The 19,779-nt window shown below is 34.2% G+C and overlaps 1 protein-coding gene across 3 annotated transcripts in view; it reads right to left on the bottom strand.

The window, feature by feature from the left end:
- BCAS3 (BCAS3 microtubule associated cell migration factor) overlaps positions 1 to 19,779 on the bottom strand; it is a 641,765-nt gene that overhangs the window by 318,371 nt on the left and 303,615 nt on the right. For 2 of the 3 annotated variants that reach the window (XR_002824359.1, XM_012555963.2), the window contains exons 17-20: positions 14,989 to 15,033; positions 6,985 to 7,109; positions 4,472 to 4,637; positions 2,439 to 2,539 (exon numbers count right to left, since the gene is read on the bottom strand). Coding sequence is in view for 2 of the 3 variants with exons in the window: in XM_012555963.2 (XP_012411417.1) it covers positions 2,439 to 2,539; positions 4,472 to 4,637; positions 6,985 to 7,109; positions 14,989 to 15,033 (437 nt within the window). In the remaining variant the exon portion in view is untranslated. The remainder of the gene's footprint in view (positions 1 to 2,438; positions 2,540 to 4,471; positions 4,638 to 6,984; positions 7,110 to 14,988; positions 15,034 to 19,779) is intronic. The other variant, XM_012555964.2, reaches the window with a different exon arrangement.

The following is a 19,779-nucleotide window of genomic DNA, read 5'->3' as shown; positions in this document are numbered from 1 at the left end:
ACTGTTTCATGAGAAACTATTTGTTCTGTAAGCCTTCACCTGAAGTACAATAAAAAAAAAAAAAAAAGAAAGTCTTTAAGTTGGGAAATAAGAGGTGATTTTCAATATGGTTAAGTAAAGCAAAAAAGTTTTTGGTACCAGGAACAGTATGCTCTTGTTTTAAGAGGTCATGATAATCATTTCAAATGGTTTCAGTGAGGAGAACTGGACAGAAAGCGAGAGAATAATGACAAAGTCTTCTTACAGAGGTTCTCAGTTGCAGAAAGCGTGCAACAGATAGGCAGGTAAAGGCATTCTCTCTAAACTGGTGCCAGCACTGCTTTTACAAATTGTATTTCAGGCTTTTACTCCTCTGACCCAGATGTCCGTGTTTTGCATATTTAATTGCTTCAGTCACGTAATATACTGGCATGTTCAGGACTGTCAATCAAATAGTCTGCTTTAACATGTGCCTTTTATGTAAGAGGACCTAATTTTAAAACATAGGCTAATTTGTATCTCTACCCCCTGATGTAAAGAAGCAATATAATAATTATTACAGAATTACCTGTCTTGTAGGTTTTCTTTTTTTTACCTATTAAATTATGTCTAGAATAACATTCACGAGGATGAGAAAACTTATTAATTACATTTAGTATGTCTGTCACTTACATAACAGATATTACAACACAGTCAGAATCACAGAGTCAGAATCAGTTGTGCCTATAGTAGTTCTTAAACTATGCACCTGGGGATTTTTGTTGTTCTAAGAATTTATCAAAGGTGTTTGGAGGAGCAGAAATCAAATAATGGCAATCAGCTTAATTTATCAGAATAAAAAATTAAGGGATAGAGACAGTTGCATTCTTAAATATTTTGGGACTTCCTACTGTTTGTCTACTAAAAACACCCAACATATCTCAAAATAACAAAACAAAGAAAACAAATATTAACTCTGAAAGAGTCAACTATGCTTAATTCAACAATTGGTTAATTTTTGTCCATTTTGAGAGGTAGTAGAAAATGTGCTCATAGTTTTAATATGATATCATATACAAGTCATTTTTTGTCCAGTTCATATGATAGAGTTAAATATATGCTTAGGTAACCTAGACTCTAACAACTTCTATGTATTCTCCTTCTTAAACCAATGGAGAACCACTGGCCTATAGAATCAAGTCCAAATTCCACGCATGTCCTACGCGCCTGCTTCTAATCTACCACTCCTGCTCCAACCTCTTTTTGCATATGCTCTACCCTCTGCCTGAAATGCCCATTCTTCTCCTAGTTCTTTATCTGAGGTAATCCAATTGTCCTTTAAGCCTCAGATTATGTATTACCCCTCTGTGAAGCCTTTGGCAACTTAAGTCATTGCTCTCATAGCTCACTGTATAACCCTTCACTGATGCACCTACCCCATTGTATTTTACTTCTTCTATTAAATGCCTGTCTCCTGAATTAAATATTGAGTTCACTGAGGACAGAGCAATAAACTATTTATCTTTAATCACAAATGTCTGACACATAGTAGGCACTCAATAAACACCTGCTGGGAAGAATCAGTGAGTTTAGCTGAATGAGAAAGCAAGACTCCTGATTATTTATTATTATAATTATGGAGTTTCTTAACCATAGATCTTTTTACAGTTCATATCTGTTTCCAATATACTATATAACACATTATAAACATTACATACAATAGTTCTAGAAAGCTTTTAATTCATGCTTTATAATACAGCCAGGAAAGATAATAAGTTTCTTAAAAACATGTAGTACTCAAGCCATCAGGTTAAATTACAGATCCAGTCCATTCTAAAAAACTGAATATAATTGTAAAGTATTTTTAATTCTATGACCACAAACTAGGTAATAAATATCAAATTGTCTTTTAATGCTCCCATACAATAATGGTTATATCTCGCTTAATGGACATTTTCTCCTTAAGTAAAAAAGAACCTGGTTCAGCCTCTACCAATGTTACCACTTAGATATTAAAGAAACAAATAAAAAAGCAATGGAGTTACCATATAAATAAAGACAAAACTTCTTTTTCAATCATTACTGCATTACTAAAAGTCTATAAAAAGAAAAACCTGCTGGCAACAGTTTTTGTGGTGAAAAAGTTCTTCAGTTTTTCTCATGTTAGAAATAGATATCAAGCTTTAAGAAATTGTTTATTATACGCTAGTATCCTCATTTTAATTTTTTATCTCATCAGATATTGCCTATCAATTTACCTACGTCATTAATGAGAATAACAGCAGCCAGAAGCCACTTGTAACACGTGCTAAGGCTTATGGTTTACATTTGTATTAAATATTTTACTTGCCTGAGCTTGATTGTTTAAGGCCTCTGGCCTATGGACAGTGTTAATGTGCATGGCTGCTTTAAAAGTCAGCATTTGAAGATGAAATCTGAAAACACCATATGGAAGGGAAAAAACCATCAGAACTACTTACAGCCAGCAAGCAGGAACTGATAATACTGTACTGCATCTGCAGCAAGGAGCAGAGGGTGGTTTGCATTAAACGGTGGTTGCAATTCATTCCATTGAGGGGTTCTAAGGAAACAGCAGAAGAATATTAATATTTAAGCTTAATAGATGGCATGTAAGTCACCATCATTGTCATCATTTACAGACACTGATATAAACTCACACAATCTGTGTAATCATTAAAATGAACTTGTTGGAATGCTGAAACCTGAAACACAAGGCTATCTGCTTAAGAATAATAAAAAGGTGGTAGTGAGCCAGACAAATTACATGTAGCTGATATTAACCTAATAGCAGAAGACTCTCCAATAGGAAAAAAACAGTCAGAAGATTGGATGGAGTGTATGTAATTGAAATGTTACAACTAAGTAATTTTACCTAATTTCTGATCATTGTTAAAACTCTATTTTTAGAATACATGTATATTTTAAGAGAAAACAAAGCAGGTAAAAATAATTTTTTAAAAGCCCACAGCTGTGTAAATAGATGACTTATTATAGACCTAATTAGCATCTGAGTTCCAAAATAAACCACCCACTTCAACAATGACGGTGCTGTAATTTTAATTAGATCTGCTCACTCCTAAATAGCTTGATAAATCAGATATTGATCAAATCAATCCAAAAGCCGTAAAGTAGTAGTAAAGAATGCTGGAGCCTCCAAAAATCAATATAAGAATATTTTAAAATGTAAAAAATCAGAAGGATCATTTTCATATCCATTTTTGTCTGTTTCCTTCCATACACGTCAGGAGCAATTTTTCTGTCTCTGCTAGACAATGCACTATCTTAAGCTGTTTCCAGGTTTTTACTTCTCTCTCTTTGTGCTAGCTTGTAAAGATTCTAATCATTATGCACTTTTGGGAAGGACTCTGATCCTTAATAAACACTTTTACAGTGCTTAACCATTGTTATCTTGGGGAATCACTTCAAAGGAAACATTCTAACCTATTTATATTCATTTCTATTCCCCTTAAGGGCTGCCTCCATGCTACTGTGTATTTTCTGGTGAGCATGAGACTGGAAATAGGGGAAGCACTGTGGCTCAGTATGTGGGATGGAAAAACAAGTCTAAGGGAAGGTAATAGAAAGGATCAAGGGAGAAAAAAGTTCAAAAGGAGGTAATTTCCGAGGTATATAACCAAGAAAACTAAAAACACGTTTATATAAAAACTTATAGACAAATGCTAATAGCAGCATTATTCATGATACTCAAAAAAGAAGAAACAACCCAAACGTTCATCAGTTTGAATGGATAAACAAAATGTGGTATTGCCATACAACGGAATAATATTTAGCCATAAAAAAGAATACCACAACATGGACGAACCTTAAAAACATTATGCTAAGTGGGGGAAAAAAAAAAAAAAAACGCAGACAGAAAAGACCACATATTGTATGCTATAGCCTGGCCAGAATAGGCAAATCCATAGCGACAGAAAGTAAATTGGTGATTGCCTAGAGCTGGAGGGTTGGGGGGAAATGGAGAGTGACTGCTAATGGGTAAGGGTTTCATTTTGGGATGATGAAAATATTCCCAAATTGATTGTGGTGATGAGTGCACACACTTGTGAAAATTCATTTTAAAGGAGTGAATTTTATGGTACATGAATTGTATCTCAACTAAAAAAAGGAATGAACTATTGATATATGCAACAACATGGACTAATCTCAAAATAAGTTTACTGGATGAAAGAAGTCAGACAAAAAAGAGTATATACAGCATGACTCCATCTATATAAAACTTTAGAAAATGCAAAGTAATCTCTAGTGCCAGGAAGAAGATTAGTGGTTGCCTGAGGCTCAGGGCAGGAGAAAGAGATTACAAAGGGGCATGAGGAAACTTTCAGGGGTAACTTTCAGGGGTGATGGATGTTTATTACACTGATTGTAGTGACGGTTTCACAGGTGTATACGGATGTCAAAACTTACACAATTGTACAATTTATTTTAATATTTATGCCTCAATAAAGTTGTTAAGAAAAAAAGGAGGTACTACCTGACCAGAGTCCAGCTGGCTCGAGGTGATGTCATTATTTCCAGTGGGGTGTCATCGCTAATCTTGGAGGCAGTGCTGAGGGGTCGAGGTTCCATCATGTGCTCCACTAAGGTCCCATAGCAGCTGATAATGTAGAGAGATTCAACTACAACTTGTTTTGACTGATCTACGAGAAAGAGAAGCAGAGCCTGGATGTGCGGCGATGGCAAAAAAGGAGCACAGTCATCATTTTCACAAGTTATTGACTTTGTCAGTCTGCTCCTAAGGCTGGTCAGAGAAAACGAGAAGGCGAGGAGTCTTTCACATGGTGCCTGGTGCTTGCCTAACGTTTGCCTCTTCTAAGTAGATGCTGATAGATTTGAAAATCTCTATGTTATCAAAATATTTTCAAATCTTAAACCATTTATTTCAAAAAAGATGTCAATATGCTCAAAATTCTACTATAGTGAAACAACAGTTTATAGTCTTTTGTATTTCTCTGCAGTGTAATTTGTCCCACGTTATGAAAACAACGTTAGGTGAAACAAGGAAGGCAGTGCTATATAGACGACTCTTTAGTTACACCGGGTACCAACTGAACTGCGTGGAAGGCTTCCTATATTCCTAAATCCACCTCACTTTTCATCTCTCCCTTAGAAAAGTTTCCCTTTTAAATTTCTGGATCAAAACAAACATACAAACAAAAAACGTTATGTGTTCCTCCCCCCAATCCTCTTATTTGTTTTCTCTCATTGGGATCACCGCCTGCCCCCCCCATATGGTAAATGAAGATCGGCCATACTTTGAGAGATCAGTTGTTGAATATGGATCTAATCAAATGACTTTATAAGGAATACACATGTCCTAACTACCAAAACAGGTTTTGTCCTCTATCTCAAGTTTTACAGTAAACCTAGGAAAATATAAAATCACTCATGAATGCTGGGTGGGTCACCTTATCGCTATGCCAGACGAATCAATTACAGCTGATTTGAGAAAATGGCTAATGACCAGCCAGGGGAATATAAAAGATTAGCAAGTTAAAAGGGTAATTAGAACAGAAGGGAGAAGCATTTGAAATCGAGCTTCAGAGAAGGTTTTAGCTAGTAACAAAAAGTCCTTTCGATAGCATCACTAAAGCTAAGGAAGTAACAAAAAAATTAAGATGGGATAAGGAAATGGAAGGCTTGCATAATTTACTTGTCCTCTCCCACACAGGTAAGAAACCTGCTGTACCTGAGATCCTATTACCAAGGAAACAGTCATTGAAAGGCGATAAGAAGGGAAAGGGTTGATGTCTGACTGCCAGTATGAAGTATAAAGGAGAGCCACTTTGCCAAGAACAATGCAGCGTGTGGAACTAGTCAGAGAAGCGTCCCACTAACAGACCAGTTTGTGATCTACTTTAATAGCACTAAGATAATGAAGGGAAAATTATAATTTTCAAAATTATATACCTGCTTTATGAATGTAGACATCCTCTTGTATGTATCCACCCACTGCCATCAAGTTGATTCCTACTCATAGCGACCCCATGGGGTTTCTAAGGTTGTAAATCTCTACGGAAGCAGATTGCCACATCTTTCTCCCTCAGAGCTGCTGGTGGTTTCTAACCACCGACCTTTTGGTTAGCAGTCGATCGCTCTAACCACTGTACCACCAGGGCTCCTTCTTGTATATAGAAACAATAAGTAATTACCTACTAAAACAGGAATTATATAAACGTTTCAAGTATTGACCCTGGTGATCAAAGCACCGATAAGAACAAAAACAACTGTATCAATTCAAAGAATAGTGGTAACCATAAAAAAACAAACCAAATGCACTGCTGTCGAGTGGAGTCTGACTCATAGTGACCCTAGAGGACACAGTAGAACTTCCCCATAGCATTTCCAAGGAGCAGCTGGTGGATTCGAACTGCCAACCTTTTGGTTAACAGCCAAACGCTTAACCACTGTGCAACCAGGGCTCCGAACCATGAAAGATGTCCCTTATTTCTCAATGGCAGCCTGTCTTTATCTTTTAATTTATAATCCAGCGGAGCTGTTGTTGTTTAAAGGCAGGATTTAGCATTAGAAGACCTGGGTTCAAACTCTGATTCCATTACATACTAACTAGTATTTTAGCAAAGATATTTAAACTCGCTTATCTCAAGTTCTTCATCTCTAAAACAGGGGTAACGTGGGCTTTTCTCTCCATATTTCAAAGGGTTCTTGTAAAGCTTAAATAAGACAGTGGTATGATATTGGCTTGTAAAAATGTAAAAGCTTATACATAGTGTTGAGAGCACCTGTAGACTCACCAATGTAACAAAGCAATAACACAAACTGGATAATTCATTTCATGTTTATAGTTATAAGGTAGCTTTCCTTCTTGACTAGGCTTAAGTAGTTAAGGAGAGGCATGCTAATTGAATGTAAAATTTGGGTTCCAGAGTATTGGGTTCAGGACTATTCAAAGGGTATCTGCTAGTAATGTTCCTCAAGAAGTAAAAATTACAAATGGCAAGTTTGAACTTCAGTAAAAATACATACCTTTTTCTCTTTTCAGACCTGCATTATTTGCAAACCATGATCTGGATGTTCCAAAGACAGCAGCCACGCAAAATTCTCCGCCCATCGATTTGCTGGGTGAAATTTGAGGAGGTGGTTTAACTTTGCTTAAAAAAAAAAAAAAAAAGACAGTAAAAAAATTACTACAGTGAAATCAGTCTTCTAGCAAATGACAGATTATCCTTTAAATCCCATCCCTAAAAATTTAAACCCTCCAATGCTGACATACATTTTGCCTTAAGTAATAACTGGTGAAGTGTGACTGTGTTCTGGAATAAAAGTAAAATTAGTTTAAAGTTCCATGTCTTATCAGGAAAGCAATTTTCCTGATAAATAAAAATTAACTCCTTTTTGAGATATATGCTGGTGAAATCCAAGTCACTTATTTTCAGATGGATAAAATTCCCCTGGAGATTTCAAGGTGGAGTAACAAAACCAGCATAAGCATCTCACAATAACAAAATGGTTTATCATTTGACTTTGATATATCCAGTGTGGGATTAACAATAAAGGTGAATGAAGACAACATGACTGAAAACCACCGGATGACAGAATGAAACTCTGAATATTGTCTCAGCCACAATACTATGTAGAATTGGACAATGTATGGGGAGAAGACCTAATAATAAGCAATTATATTCACTGGTCTGTTATTCATTTTTCTTCTTGCATTTGTAAAAATGACGTATTTATTTTTCAAAGAAAAGACTAAGGCAGAGTTAAATATCGACAGCCTATGCCTGAAAATGGAAACCCTAGTGGCGTAGTGGTTAAGAGCTATGGCTGCTAACCAAAAGCTCAGCAGTTCGAATCCACCGGGTACTCCCTGGAAGTCCTATGGGGCAGTTCTACTCTGTCCTATAGGGTCACTATGAGTCAGAATCGACTCAATGGCAACGGATTTGGTTTTTTATGTCTGAAAAAGCCTCTCAAACATAAATCTTTTGTTTCTCGTATGTTTGAGCACACATTTAGTTAACTACTCTTATTTCAAATAACTACCATAAAAGTACTTTCTTTACTTTTTGTTTGCCCCCAAGTAAGCTTTCATAGCCTCAACTTCCAATACCAACCTTTCAGGTTCTTTCAAATTCTGTATTTGTGTTCACCTCTGATTTGTCAAGGGCTACCCTAAAGTTCATTAGCAATTTTTCCAACCACCTTAAATAAATGGTATTATATTCTCTAATTCATGGACTAGAAAGTACCCTCGCTGCGCATTGGCCAAGAACACAGCCCAGCAGTCAGTGCACAATGGATAGCAGAGCTCTAATGTTCCCATATCAGTCTGCAATGCCAAACAACATTAGTTCTACCTTCTTTGACTCACTTCCCTTAATTCCTTCATCTTTTAAAAAGTATAGTGAGTGGAAAGAGATTGGTTTTTGGAGTCAGGAAGAAACCTGAATTTGAATCCCAGTGCTGCCACTTATCAGCTTTGTGACTTTCGTTAAGTTTCTTAACCTCTCAGAGCTCAGACTACAAATACGTAACATAAAATTAGATATGTCTGCCTTATAATGTTATTTTAAAGATTATCATATTACTTTTGTTCTCAAAACTAGCAGCAACACATGGGAACTTCTTAGACATGCAAATTCTCAGGCCTCACCCTAGATTTACTGAATCAGAAACTCTAGGGGTGGAGCTCAATAATTTGTGTTTTAACAAGCCCTTGAGGGGATGCTGATGAAAGCTCATATTTTAGGACTACTGAATTACATAAAGCATGTAACCCTCCCCAGGCACTGCCCTCCCATATCATTGTACTCAACAAGTGTTAATTCTCTTCTATATATAGCCCACAGCCCTCACCTAATTTTAAAAAATCTGAGTTTGCTGTGATTATCTCAGTTTCCCAGTTCCTTATGACGTTAGAAATAGTCTTCCACATATCTTACATCCCAAGCCTTCTGGTATGACACCTTCCCTCTAGAGAAGGCAAAAAGTCTGGAATAGAAGCCACTGTGATTGGTCTCTTTAGTCTCCCCTCTGTACTAAGTCCTCAGTAATGCACATTGCTACACCTATCCCCAAACAAACCACTTCCATGCCTAAATTACCAGGACAGACAGACCTCCACTGACAAGGAATGAAGACATAGTTGGGGCGGGAAAAAAATGTTTTTCTGAAGAAATGAATCTGGTTCTACAAATACTTTTTTCTTCAGAGTTACATTTCCCACAACCGCAATAACTTAACTCCAAGAAGCAACCCTCCCCTCCACCCAAACAAAAATCCATCCTCCCGCTGATAGGTCAAAGATATCAGAATCCTTCATTCTGGTTATGATACTCTCTGTTGTATTACACCTTAGAACGTAAGTTTTCCTTTAAAAGCTTTATTTTCATCACTGGCTACTATCATTAAGCTGATAAATTCCAGTAACTGACATCTTTAAATTTCCATTAGTCACTTTTAACCCTGAGGGGTTTTGAGAGGTTGGGAGGAGGGAGGAAGCCATTCTAGAATTTTTTGAAAAGTGTTTGCAATTGCGTAACTACGTGCTTTTACTGTCCTTATGCAACAGCTCCTTATACTAGAAACACCATCAGGGAACAATTATACTACAATATACAAATTATCCTCACAGGAACAAAATCTGCAATAATGCTTTAGAGAAAAGTACATTCAAAGATCTTTGCAAAATACTGGATGCTATTCTTGTTGGGTTTATTTTTCTTTAACTCACGTGATAAGCAACAAGATAGAAAACAAGTGAGTATCCCATTTCTTAAGAGAAATGTTTCTCTAAGTATGCATCCTTAACTGACTTGAAAGATAGTTGCTACTGGACTGGGTGGCCACATTTCTAACATAATAATAAAGAACAGAAATGAGCTAGGACATCAATTTAGTCTTCAGACATAAAAACATATTGTCTCTTTCTTTATTAGCTTACAGTCTAATCAATGTCAAGAGCTAAAATCTCTTACACTTTTATAGTGTTAGATTTAACTCAATTTGTGAACACACAACTAAAAAGTATCAACACAGTATGATTTTACATAAGCTCTTTATCTCTGCTGTTGTTGTTAGTTGCCTTCAACTTGAGATCCTGTAGAGAGTAAGTATTCTATGGTAAATGTAAAGAATTATCATTATCACTTCTATACTTCATTATTTCTTCTTTTTCCTCCGATAAGACCTTAATAAATCCCAATAATAAAACTTTGAGTTTAATAAATAATCAAGTAATCAAAAGACTTTTCATTCCTGTAACTAACGTGCAACCTGCTACATGACATGTTTATTGGGTAGGGAGCATATTTGATGAACACCTTTATCTCAACTTATTTCTGTCACCAAATATACATTTGGGATGGTTACAGTATTTACAAGGAATAGAAACTTTAAATGTATTCAGAAGTATAAAGAAACAGTCTAAAGAAAGGAATGCTATAAAAAAGTATTTTCTACCTGATACACCCAAAGGAAGAAACGTTAACTTTAGTCAGTTTGCCCTTTGTCCTAAGTTTGGAAAAGACCAAGTCCAGGAATGCAGGGGAGGCAGAATGGCTTTCCAAAGAATGTATGTCAGGGACATTATCATGTATGAACTTTTCCACAATGTCCCAGAATATTTCTATTTCAAAATGTCCTTTTACTGGAAGAAAGACAAAGTCTTGAAAACTGATACTTAGTGAAGTAGAAAGAAAAAAGTGTTAGTCTTGTAAATCATGTTTACTTATTGTGAAAAACATTTATGTGATTTCCACTAATCCTTTCAGGAAAGCATTCCAATAATAAGCTTTTTTTCTTTCTTGTTCTCAACCTATCCTTTTGTTCTCTGAAGGGGCCTTAATAACCCCATTACAAAACATTTGTAAGTTTAAAAATAATTCCTCTGGGTATTTAGAGGCCTTCCCTCACTTATTCATTTATTAAATCAGTAATATAATAATATAACTAAAATAATATTGCAATTTATATGGGGGTTCAGAAATTTAATTCAACTGATTACATGGATGCATTTCTTAAAATAGTTACACATGAGAATAAAATATACTGGTGTTGAGAATTCCTTCTTTTGACTCCCTTTTAACCTGTTAGCACATCACATATAGACCCATGTTCAAAAATTAAAAGAAAAATTCTCTTAACTTTTGAACAGAATGTAATGGAACAACTGGATGAATCCAAACTTTCAAGATACCAGGCAAAATAATGACCATAAAATATCATATTTACTAAACCTGATACCAGAGAACAACTTAAAAGAAAAACAAACAAAAAACCAAAACAAACAAAGAAGGTGCTAAATTAAAAGTCAGACATTTAAATCTTTTTTATTTCTCATGAGGAAGGCATAATCATCTAACCAAAGTTAGTGAAATCATTTTCATGAACATCAGAAGTTACAGGAATATTAATTAACATTAGATCTTTAAAAATATTTAAAAAGACTATTGAAGTTGTCTGTTTTTTCCCACTGTTACTGTATTATGTAATCCACATTAAACTGCAAACAGAAACAAAAATGCAAAACTCTAACAAGATCTGCTTAAAAATAATAAGAAAAGACTCTGCATCTTGATAATTTTACCATGTCGCATACAGCAGGATGTACATGGTATATCTGTAGATGACATGAAAAGCAGCAATGAGGTCATGTGTCTTGTTTAGGACACAAACATGTAAGGGGTAACATGAGATAGAAGACCATTTCTTTTCTAAAACACAGAGTACAGTAATATGTCAGCTGAAAACTGATGTAAGAAATACAGGTGGTATTATGCCCTCCTGTTAAAGAAAATATTTTTTTCTTTGTATTTTCCACTACCGTTAAGCTTTTAAAAAGAATTCAGAAGTTTTCTCTCACTCTAAATTTTTTTTTCTAAAATAAGACCTAAGGAGGGAAACTGAAAGTATATTTTAAATAATCAAGATATTAATAATCTATCTAAAAAGATTCATACAAATTATTCTTAAATGTCTAACAGATTTACGTAAATCTGGCAGATAAGATTCACCTCGACATACAAATATTACCTTCAAAAAATGAAATTATAAAATTTTGAAATTTTAAAATCTTTTTAAGAGAACTAGTTTAAATGAATTACTCATTTATAGATCCAATACTCTTAGAGAGTGCTAATTAAAACTTCAAATATAATTTGATATGTAAATTTTAATTCTTATTTAAAATTAACCTCATTTAATACAAAGATACTTTATGAGTAAAGGATATATTCAAATGGACTACTGTTGCCCATACTGTTACATAATATTTTTTTCTCTTGATGATCAATTCAAAAATAGCAGTAGCTTAAACACAATACCATATGCATAGCAGGAGCTCAAAAACACTTGTTCCTTATTTGTAGTATTTTAAGCAGAAGTGAGTTAAAATAACTTGTACTGGAATTATTTTTATTAAAATCTCTGTATTTGAAAAAGTATGTTACATGCATAATTATTTAATATTTTTAATATGGTCATTCAAATGCAAATATCCTAGTTAAACAAACATATGGATATATTATACCAGGATGTCTAAAATCAATGAAATGTCAGTGATGGCCTATACAGTTAACTTTCCAACGTTTTCCTACTTATTTTGTTATCAAAAGGAAAGACACTATTTTAAAACTGACTCATCTAAAACAGCATGAATTTAAAGAACTAAGCCAGTTTAATGAAGAATTAATAGAGATTGTCATCTACCAAACATAAAATCTTGGGTAATTATAAATATTGCAACCTCAAATAAAAATATCTGTATAAAATGTACATTTAAAGAGGAGGTTTAAATTTTTCATTCTCATCCAAATACATATATAACCCTACAACTAGAAGCACTATAAGCATATTTATTTCAGAACAGCAAAAAAAAAAAACAAAAAACTAAATATCATGGAAAAACAGCAAAAACTACTAAAACAAAGGAGCTCTTACAAACAACATGGAAGAAGTTGTCAAATTTATATTCATTTTGCTGCCTTAATTTGAGGTTTCATTAAGATCTTAATGGAAAAAATATGCACCACTAGTGAAGCAACGTATTTTAAAGGACTTTTTAGTCTAGTATAAGTGACTAAAAACGAGTTTCTTGTGAGCTAACGGTGGCATCAAACAAACCACAAAGCAGTCTTCTAAAAGACAGGCAATGATTTAAAAGTCTACTATATTTCATATATCCCTTTCTTTAATCTGGTTCTTTTAATCTTGTTTCAACCTCAAATCATTTCTAGCTGACAAGTGCTTTTGCTTAAATTTAAGGAGTACATAAGCTGTTGAAGGAATGGACTTTTCTCATTTAACATACGACATTTGTTACTCCATCTTTATTTCCATGCTAAAACTTCAATCTTTGTTAACATACTAATACTCCTTTCTTTGTACTTAGATTAAGGAATTTATCCTAATTTTGTCTAATTTATCCTAAATATAGTCTACAAAGAAATGTTGTCATATGTTGAATGTGTCATTTAAAAATCGACCCCTCACTGTAAGCTCATAAGTAAGATCCGTGTATCTTATTTGTTTTATTTGGTAGAAATCTGCCTAACAAAAAAACTATAAAGATTAAATTGCTTTTCATGGAATTTATACTCATTTATACCCTGAATTTGTTTAAAACAGTTTTGCAATATGTGTCCTAGTTATGATGCTGCCTTTTCAAGAAGGAAACTTCTATGTTGATTTGTTTTATGATACTCTATTTTTAAACAATAATGAAATTTTCAGATGTTCCTGCAGCATGTGAACACTGTCAAAATATAATCTACTTTAAAGAACTATTTAAGCTTCTTTTTGTCTGAGACAGAAAAAATTGGTGGTTTCTTTTTCATAGCAGAGCAGCACAGTGTGAACAATCCCCAGTAGCACTTGGGAGAGCTACACATGTAAGTGCAGAACTCTTAAGTATTCTGACTAAATGTGTAAAATTGATAAATTTTACATTGTCTAAAACGTTCTTCTGGCTCAGATACTCTTAAGAAAAAACCATGATCTAAATTAAAGATTTTTTTCAAAAATGGTATAATTTTTCCTATAAACAGAAAAAGTGATAACAGTATTAGTTAACATTTATTGAACATTACATGCTAGATGCTGTTCTAAGCAATTTAGATGCATCTACATATATATTCATTTAATTATTACAATGAACCCACAAGGCAGATGCTACTACTAACTCTGCTTAAGAAACAAAAAGAATCTTAGAAAATTCCCAAAGATCATATAGCTAGTAAATGTGTCAACTGGATTTGAAACCCAGGCAGTCTGATACCAGTGCCCAGACTCTTAACCATTACGTTAGACATAACAAACCAGGTTCTTATACATTTAACATCACATCTTTACATAAAAGTTTTAAATATACTGTTTAGTATAATCATGTTTAAGACTAACAAAACTATAGCTATGCATTGTTATAAAATAATTTACTAAATAAATAAGTTATCGTGAATTGGTGCTAATAATTGAAAATCAAATTATTTAAGAATTTTTATGTGAAATATAAATTTCCTTAGTAGGTAGCTCCTTAAATACCTAAGCTATTCAAAATAGAACTGTTTTCCCTTTGGAGCCAAAGAAAATGCAGCAAGACTTTTTAATAGGGCATTTTTGGTATATCTTAAACATGCTTATATTTTGAAATAATACTTTCCTCAAATGTACAGCATGATATGTATGGATAGTCTATCAGTGTAATACTCATTACTTTAAACTTAGGTGTTAGCGTTGTCTGGTCACATACATCAGCATCATGAGGGGATTCTTCTGTTTTCTTTTTTTTTAATCATTGGTCTGTGATTTTTTTTTTTTTTTTTTTTTTACTTTTTGAAGCAGGAGGTAAAACCAAGAAAATTGTTTTCCTAAAGCTTAAACATCAACATTCATGTCCCACCTACAAATTATTCAGTAATTCAGTGCATCTATCTGTGATCAGGCCATGCAACTGAAAACAAAACTACAAACCAGAGTTACGTTTTGAGTACAGCAAATGAATTAGGCATGCGGGACTGAACTGGGACTCACCATGGAGTTTTTATGGAAAAACAGCCTGCTCCAAACAGATAAGGCCTTCATGGAAAAGGGGGGAAAATGCACAAAAAATTAGAGGAAAACTCATATAACATTAACAAATACAGTGTATATTATACTGATAGAGAGTATGGATAAAAATAATCGAAAAATTAATAATCATTTGCAATGCTGCTGTAGATACTAACAAATCAGATATAACTGATAAACAGAATGATGTGTAGTAACAAGGCCCTTAATTTTCACAGAGTTAGAGATTTCAAATTTTTCTATTTCTCCCCCTTTTCTGGAGCACCCTGCACGACTCCTAAGTTAAAATGAAATCCACTACTGAAGCCCCTTTAAAACAAAGTACAAGTTAAATGGAATAATCAGATGGAGAAAAGAGTGGGATCAGTAGCAACAGATAAGTGGTTGTGTGACACAAAATGTTTAAAATTAGCTGAAGTAAAGATGCCTAATTAAAAAAATTTGATACAGTATTGTTTGTTGTTCACTGGGTAACAGTCTTGGAGCCGTTGAAAGAAAGCATATATTTTTAAAGCTGCTTATTTACACTAAGTTGAACTGCATAATGCTGGCCAAACGAACAAACACTAAATACAAGCAGTATGATTTTTCTCCATTTTTGGTCACATTCCAGGAAATCTGCAAGCTGTTAATAGTGTTACAAGAGGTTAGCTTCCTCTACCTGGCCTGCACTGGCTAGGTTAGAATACATTAAACTAAAACCACAATTGCTTGTTTTAAATACAACTTCAGATACAAAGTCAGGCTTCAATGTTACACATATTTCTTCTTAAAATACTGTTCACAGCTTTTAAGAAATGCTATGCATATTGGAACACAAAGATTTACTGATTTAATTAAATCCAAAACAAAAATGTTACTGTAGCATCTGACGTTTGCAAGAATTAACAAATGAAGAGGCAAGCACACTGGTAAAATTTGGGTATTTCCTTCTTCAGATTTGGTGCTAGGAACATTAAAAAAAAATCCTGCTAATTAGCATTTATCTTCCAGTAAGTCAAATATATTTGACTACAAACTGAAACTTAAGGAAAATGTTTTCAGAAAACATTTATGTTATTGGAGGTCATCCTGCACTTTGAAAAACACCAATTTAAATAACTGAGGCCACCTGAAAGTCCAATCTTTATTTGGTATAGTGATCCCATGTAAAAATGATCAGAGATTTCAAGCCATTTATACATGCCCCACAAAAACATCCAAAACGAAGAGGTCTTTGTTGGCATACACAACCCATCTTCCATTAATTTTACTTCATTAGGCAGGACACCTCTGAAATAACCAAATACTCCAAATGATTGTGATAGAAGTGCTCAGGATTCAGAATATCTAGCATTGAGTTGCTCTTTAGTGTACACTGTATATATCAGAATATAGCTAATTTATTGTGAAGAATTTGAAAGTTTGATTTTAGTCCTTAAACTTAAAATATTTTTTCTGTTGACCCAAAAACCAACCAACCAAACAAAAATGAAACAAAACCTTAAAGATGCTACATTTCAAAAGACCTGATGTTCTCCACCTATAGGAAAATGTTTTCACAACAGTGATTACAATTCTGAGGCTTGAAGAACAGAAGGTACAGAGAAGAGAACAGTGACAAATGACTGAAGTTTACATATATATAATAAAGTAAAACCTGCAAAAGCCAGAAGCTGTGTAAGGCAGAAACCTGTCAGAGAAGGAAAACTAAAATATTTTCCACTAAAATGAGTGACAGAAAAGTGGTAACACTACACTCTGTCAACGGTGGAAAACTTGCAAGACCCGGAAAAAAACAAGACAATCCTGGCGAGTTCCAACTCTCACAGGTTTCACTGTACACATGTACATATATACATATACACATACACACACCTGCACACCCGCACGTGCGCACACACACACACGTATATAAAAAACATACAGAGTCAATAATAACCTTTTCTCCAATTTAAGTTTGTTTATATATAAAAAGAAAATATATGTTAGCCATACAAATGATACACAAGCTTTAAAAAAAATCTCCTAGACTTCTCCTTTCTGGGCAATAACAATAACAAAGCCAATAACAAAGTGTTACCAAGAAAAGGATCTCTCTAGTCATTTCCTTGCCCCATGATCCCAAAACGCACTGTAACTCTCCAGACATGGTAGTAAACTGGCCTGCACGAAATAACAGCATTGTCAAGCTTAAAGACAATAAGGTTCTCACTGTTCACAATGTAACCTAGCTGTGTAAGTTAACAGTTATCCTACTTCAATCAAGTAAGGATCCACTGGCTTACACAGCACAGGAAGAAGAGGATAAGGAGCTGCTTTGGTATGCACACTTGGCACATTCCCAACTACATTCACCCACTTTGACTTTTCCCTCTCTACTCATACAAACTGGACCTCTGCCACATACATGTAAAGAAGACCACAAACACCAAAGAATTATAGTGAATGATGTAACTACTGACTTTGTATGGTTAGTGTCAGCTGTTCTTTTGAAATGTGCCTGCTTCATCTTTCCTCAGTAGCAAAAGAATGAAAATATAAAGTCACAAAGGACAAGTCCATGATCCAGCTGTCTTCACCTATGACTCCTTCCTCCCCCTCCAAAACCCAACAGTAGTAGTTTTGTATTGGAGAGGGATGGGGGTGGGGAAAAGAGGGAAGAGAATATGTGAGGGGGAGTATATGCTGAATTAAAGATTGTCTCTATTGACATATGCAACTGAAATTACCCAGATATTAATCTGTGTTTTCCTATCATTATTAAGTTTTAGCAGGATTTAACAATACTGTTATATAAAACCTGCTCACTTCGTCACAATTATGTCTGTATTCAGCTGAATTCTGATTGAAAAACTCCAGAACTGGTCAAGAGACTAAAACACCAGAAATATTTATTATAGACTTATTTATAGGCCACTGTGAAAGGACTCTGCTATTGGTTCTCAAAGAGTTTCTTCTGGAAATTTTCAGGAGGCAGGGAAGAATTATGTTTTATACCATTAATGCTATGTAAGCCTTTAAACTCTAACTCATGTGGTTAAATGCCACACAGAACAGACACTATACCACAAAATCTTCCATCTTACTACTTGAAAATAAAGCAAATGTCAACATTTTTTAAATGTAAGGGAAAAAGTAAAACTAGATTTGATCTGAATACACTCAATTTTTTTATCACCTGACTCTAGTTTTAAAAACTGATAACAATTCTGCTCAATACTTTTCAGAGATATAGTTGGAGTCTAAGAGACAAATTCCACGAACACACTGACTATCCTATTTTTTAACTGATCATGTCCTATAAGAATTCAGGCATTATCACTTAACAGACATTAGAATCAGTCCATATAAATGTTCAATATACTGAATAGAGAAAAAGCTATGCAACATGTATGTTAAACACTCAAGTGAAGCCATATTTCTCTAAAAATGAATTCCAGCAATGCTAATGACTGCTACATTCTATGTGTCCTCTATGAAGCAGCAACATATCTATACATGAATATGAGCAAATCATTTCTTATATCATTTTCAAGTTTACTTTTAATCTTTCATTAATTAAATTTGTTTTCTACTGAAGACATTAATGCTACTGTTGGTTCTCAAACTATTGATTTGTTGGGCAAATTGAACTGAAACAGACAAGTAAATTTGAGACATGTTTGATATGCAAATTTAAATTACATCCTCAAGATGTAAATTATTTTCATTAGAAAAACATCGACTAACTTGAAATGTAAACTTCATTTAAACTACAACAATAAACAAATAAATAAATAGGCTGAAAGATTTTGCAAATTTGCAGAGGGCAGCACATTAAGAAGACTTAGCTTTTATGTGTAAGCTATTACTGTGGCTTACCATGTAACTAAATATAGGGCTCTGAGGAAAAGATCTGAGTATAGGGTCTTTGAAAGGATTAAAGGCTGTTGGAAACATTATGAAAAAGAAAAACATTGATAATATTCAAATTCTACCCATTGTGGCAGAAATGAGGCTAGCGTAAAAAGATTATTCTAAACATCCGGAGAAAGTCATACCTGATGACTTTAAGTACAGCAAATGTAGTAGACTTCATTCCCCCAAAAAACCCCGGATTTTTTGTTATACTGTAATAAATCATAGTGTAGTTTAATATACTCTATTTGATTTAGCACAAAAAATAGAAATTCAAACTATGGTAAGTATGTTAAATATGTAGACATATCCATATGCATTCTAATGAAAATGCATTACTTGATATCTGGACCCAACATTTAGAGTTTAGCTATCAAGAATTGATAATATAGCCAAGACAGGGCTCGGAGGTGGAGAATTATCTTCTGCTATTGTATCTGGTGGGTTTTTCTCCAATCATTCCCACTTAATTCTCAGAATTTTGCCTGTAAGGTTTGGGGCTCAGTCCAAACTATCTAGATAAGCCAAGATCCACCACCACCACCACCAGTTGCCATGGAGTAAATGCTGACTCATGGTGACCCAAGGTATGTCAGAATAGAACTGTGCTTCGTAGGATTTTCAATAGCTGACTTTTCAGAAGTAGATGGGCAGGGTTTTCCTCCAAGGCACCTGTAGGTGGACTCGAACCTCCAACCTTTCAGTTAGCAGTTGAGCATGTTAACCATCTGCACCGCTCAGGAACTCTTAAGCGAAGACAGACCTACTGAATTAAAAGAAGGAATGAAGCTTCTTTAAGACCTACTATATGCCAATGTTATTTACTCATTTAGCAAGATCTGATGGCAGATTTTGTGTTCAAATTTTGACTAGTGA

Source organism: Trichechus manatus, unplaced genomic scaffold (assembly GCF_000243295.1).
Source record: "Trichechus manatus latirostris isolate Lorelei unplaced genomic scaffold, TriManLat1.0 scaffold00054, whole genome shotgun sequence".
Classification (NCBI taxonomy): Eukaryota; Metazoa; Chordata; class Mammalia; order Sirenia; family Trichechidae; genus Trichechus; species Trichechus manatus.
The sequence above is the reverse complement of the archived record's forward strand: the minus strand, read 5'-3'. Positions and strand labels throughout refer to the sequence as shown.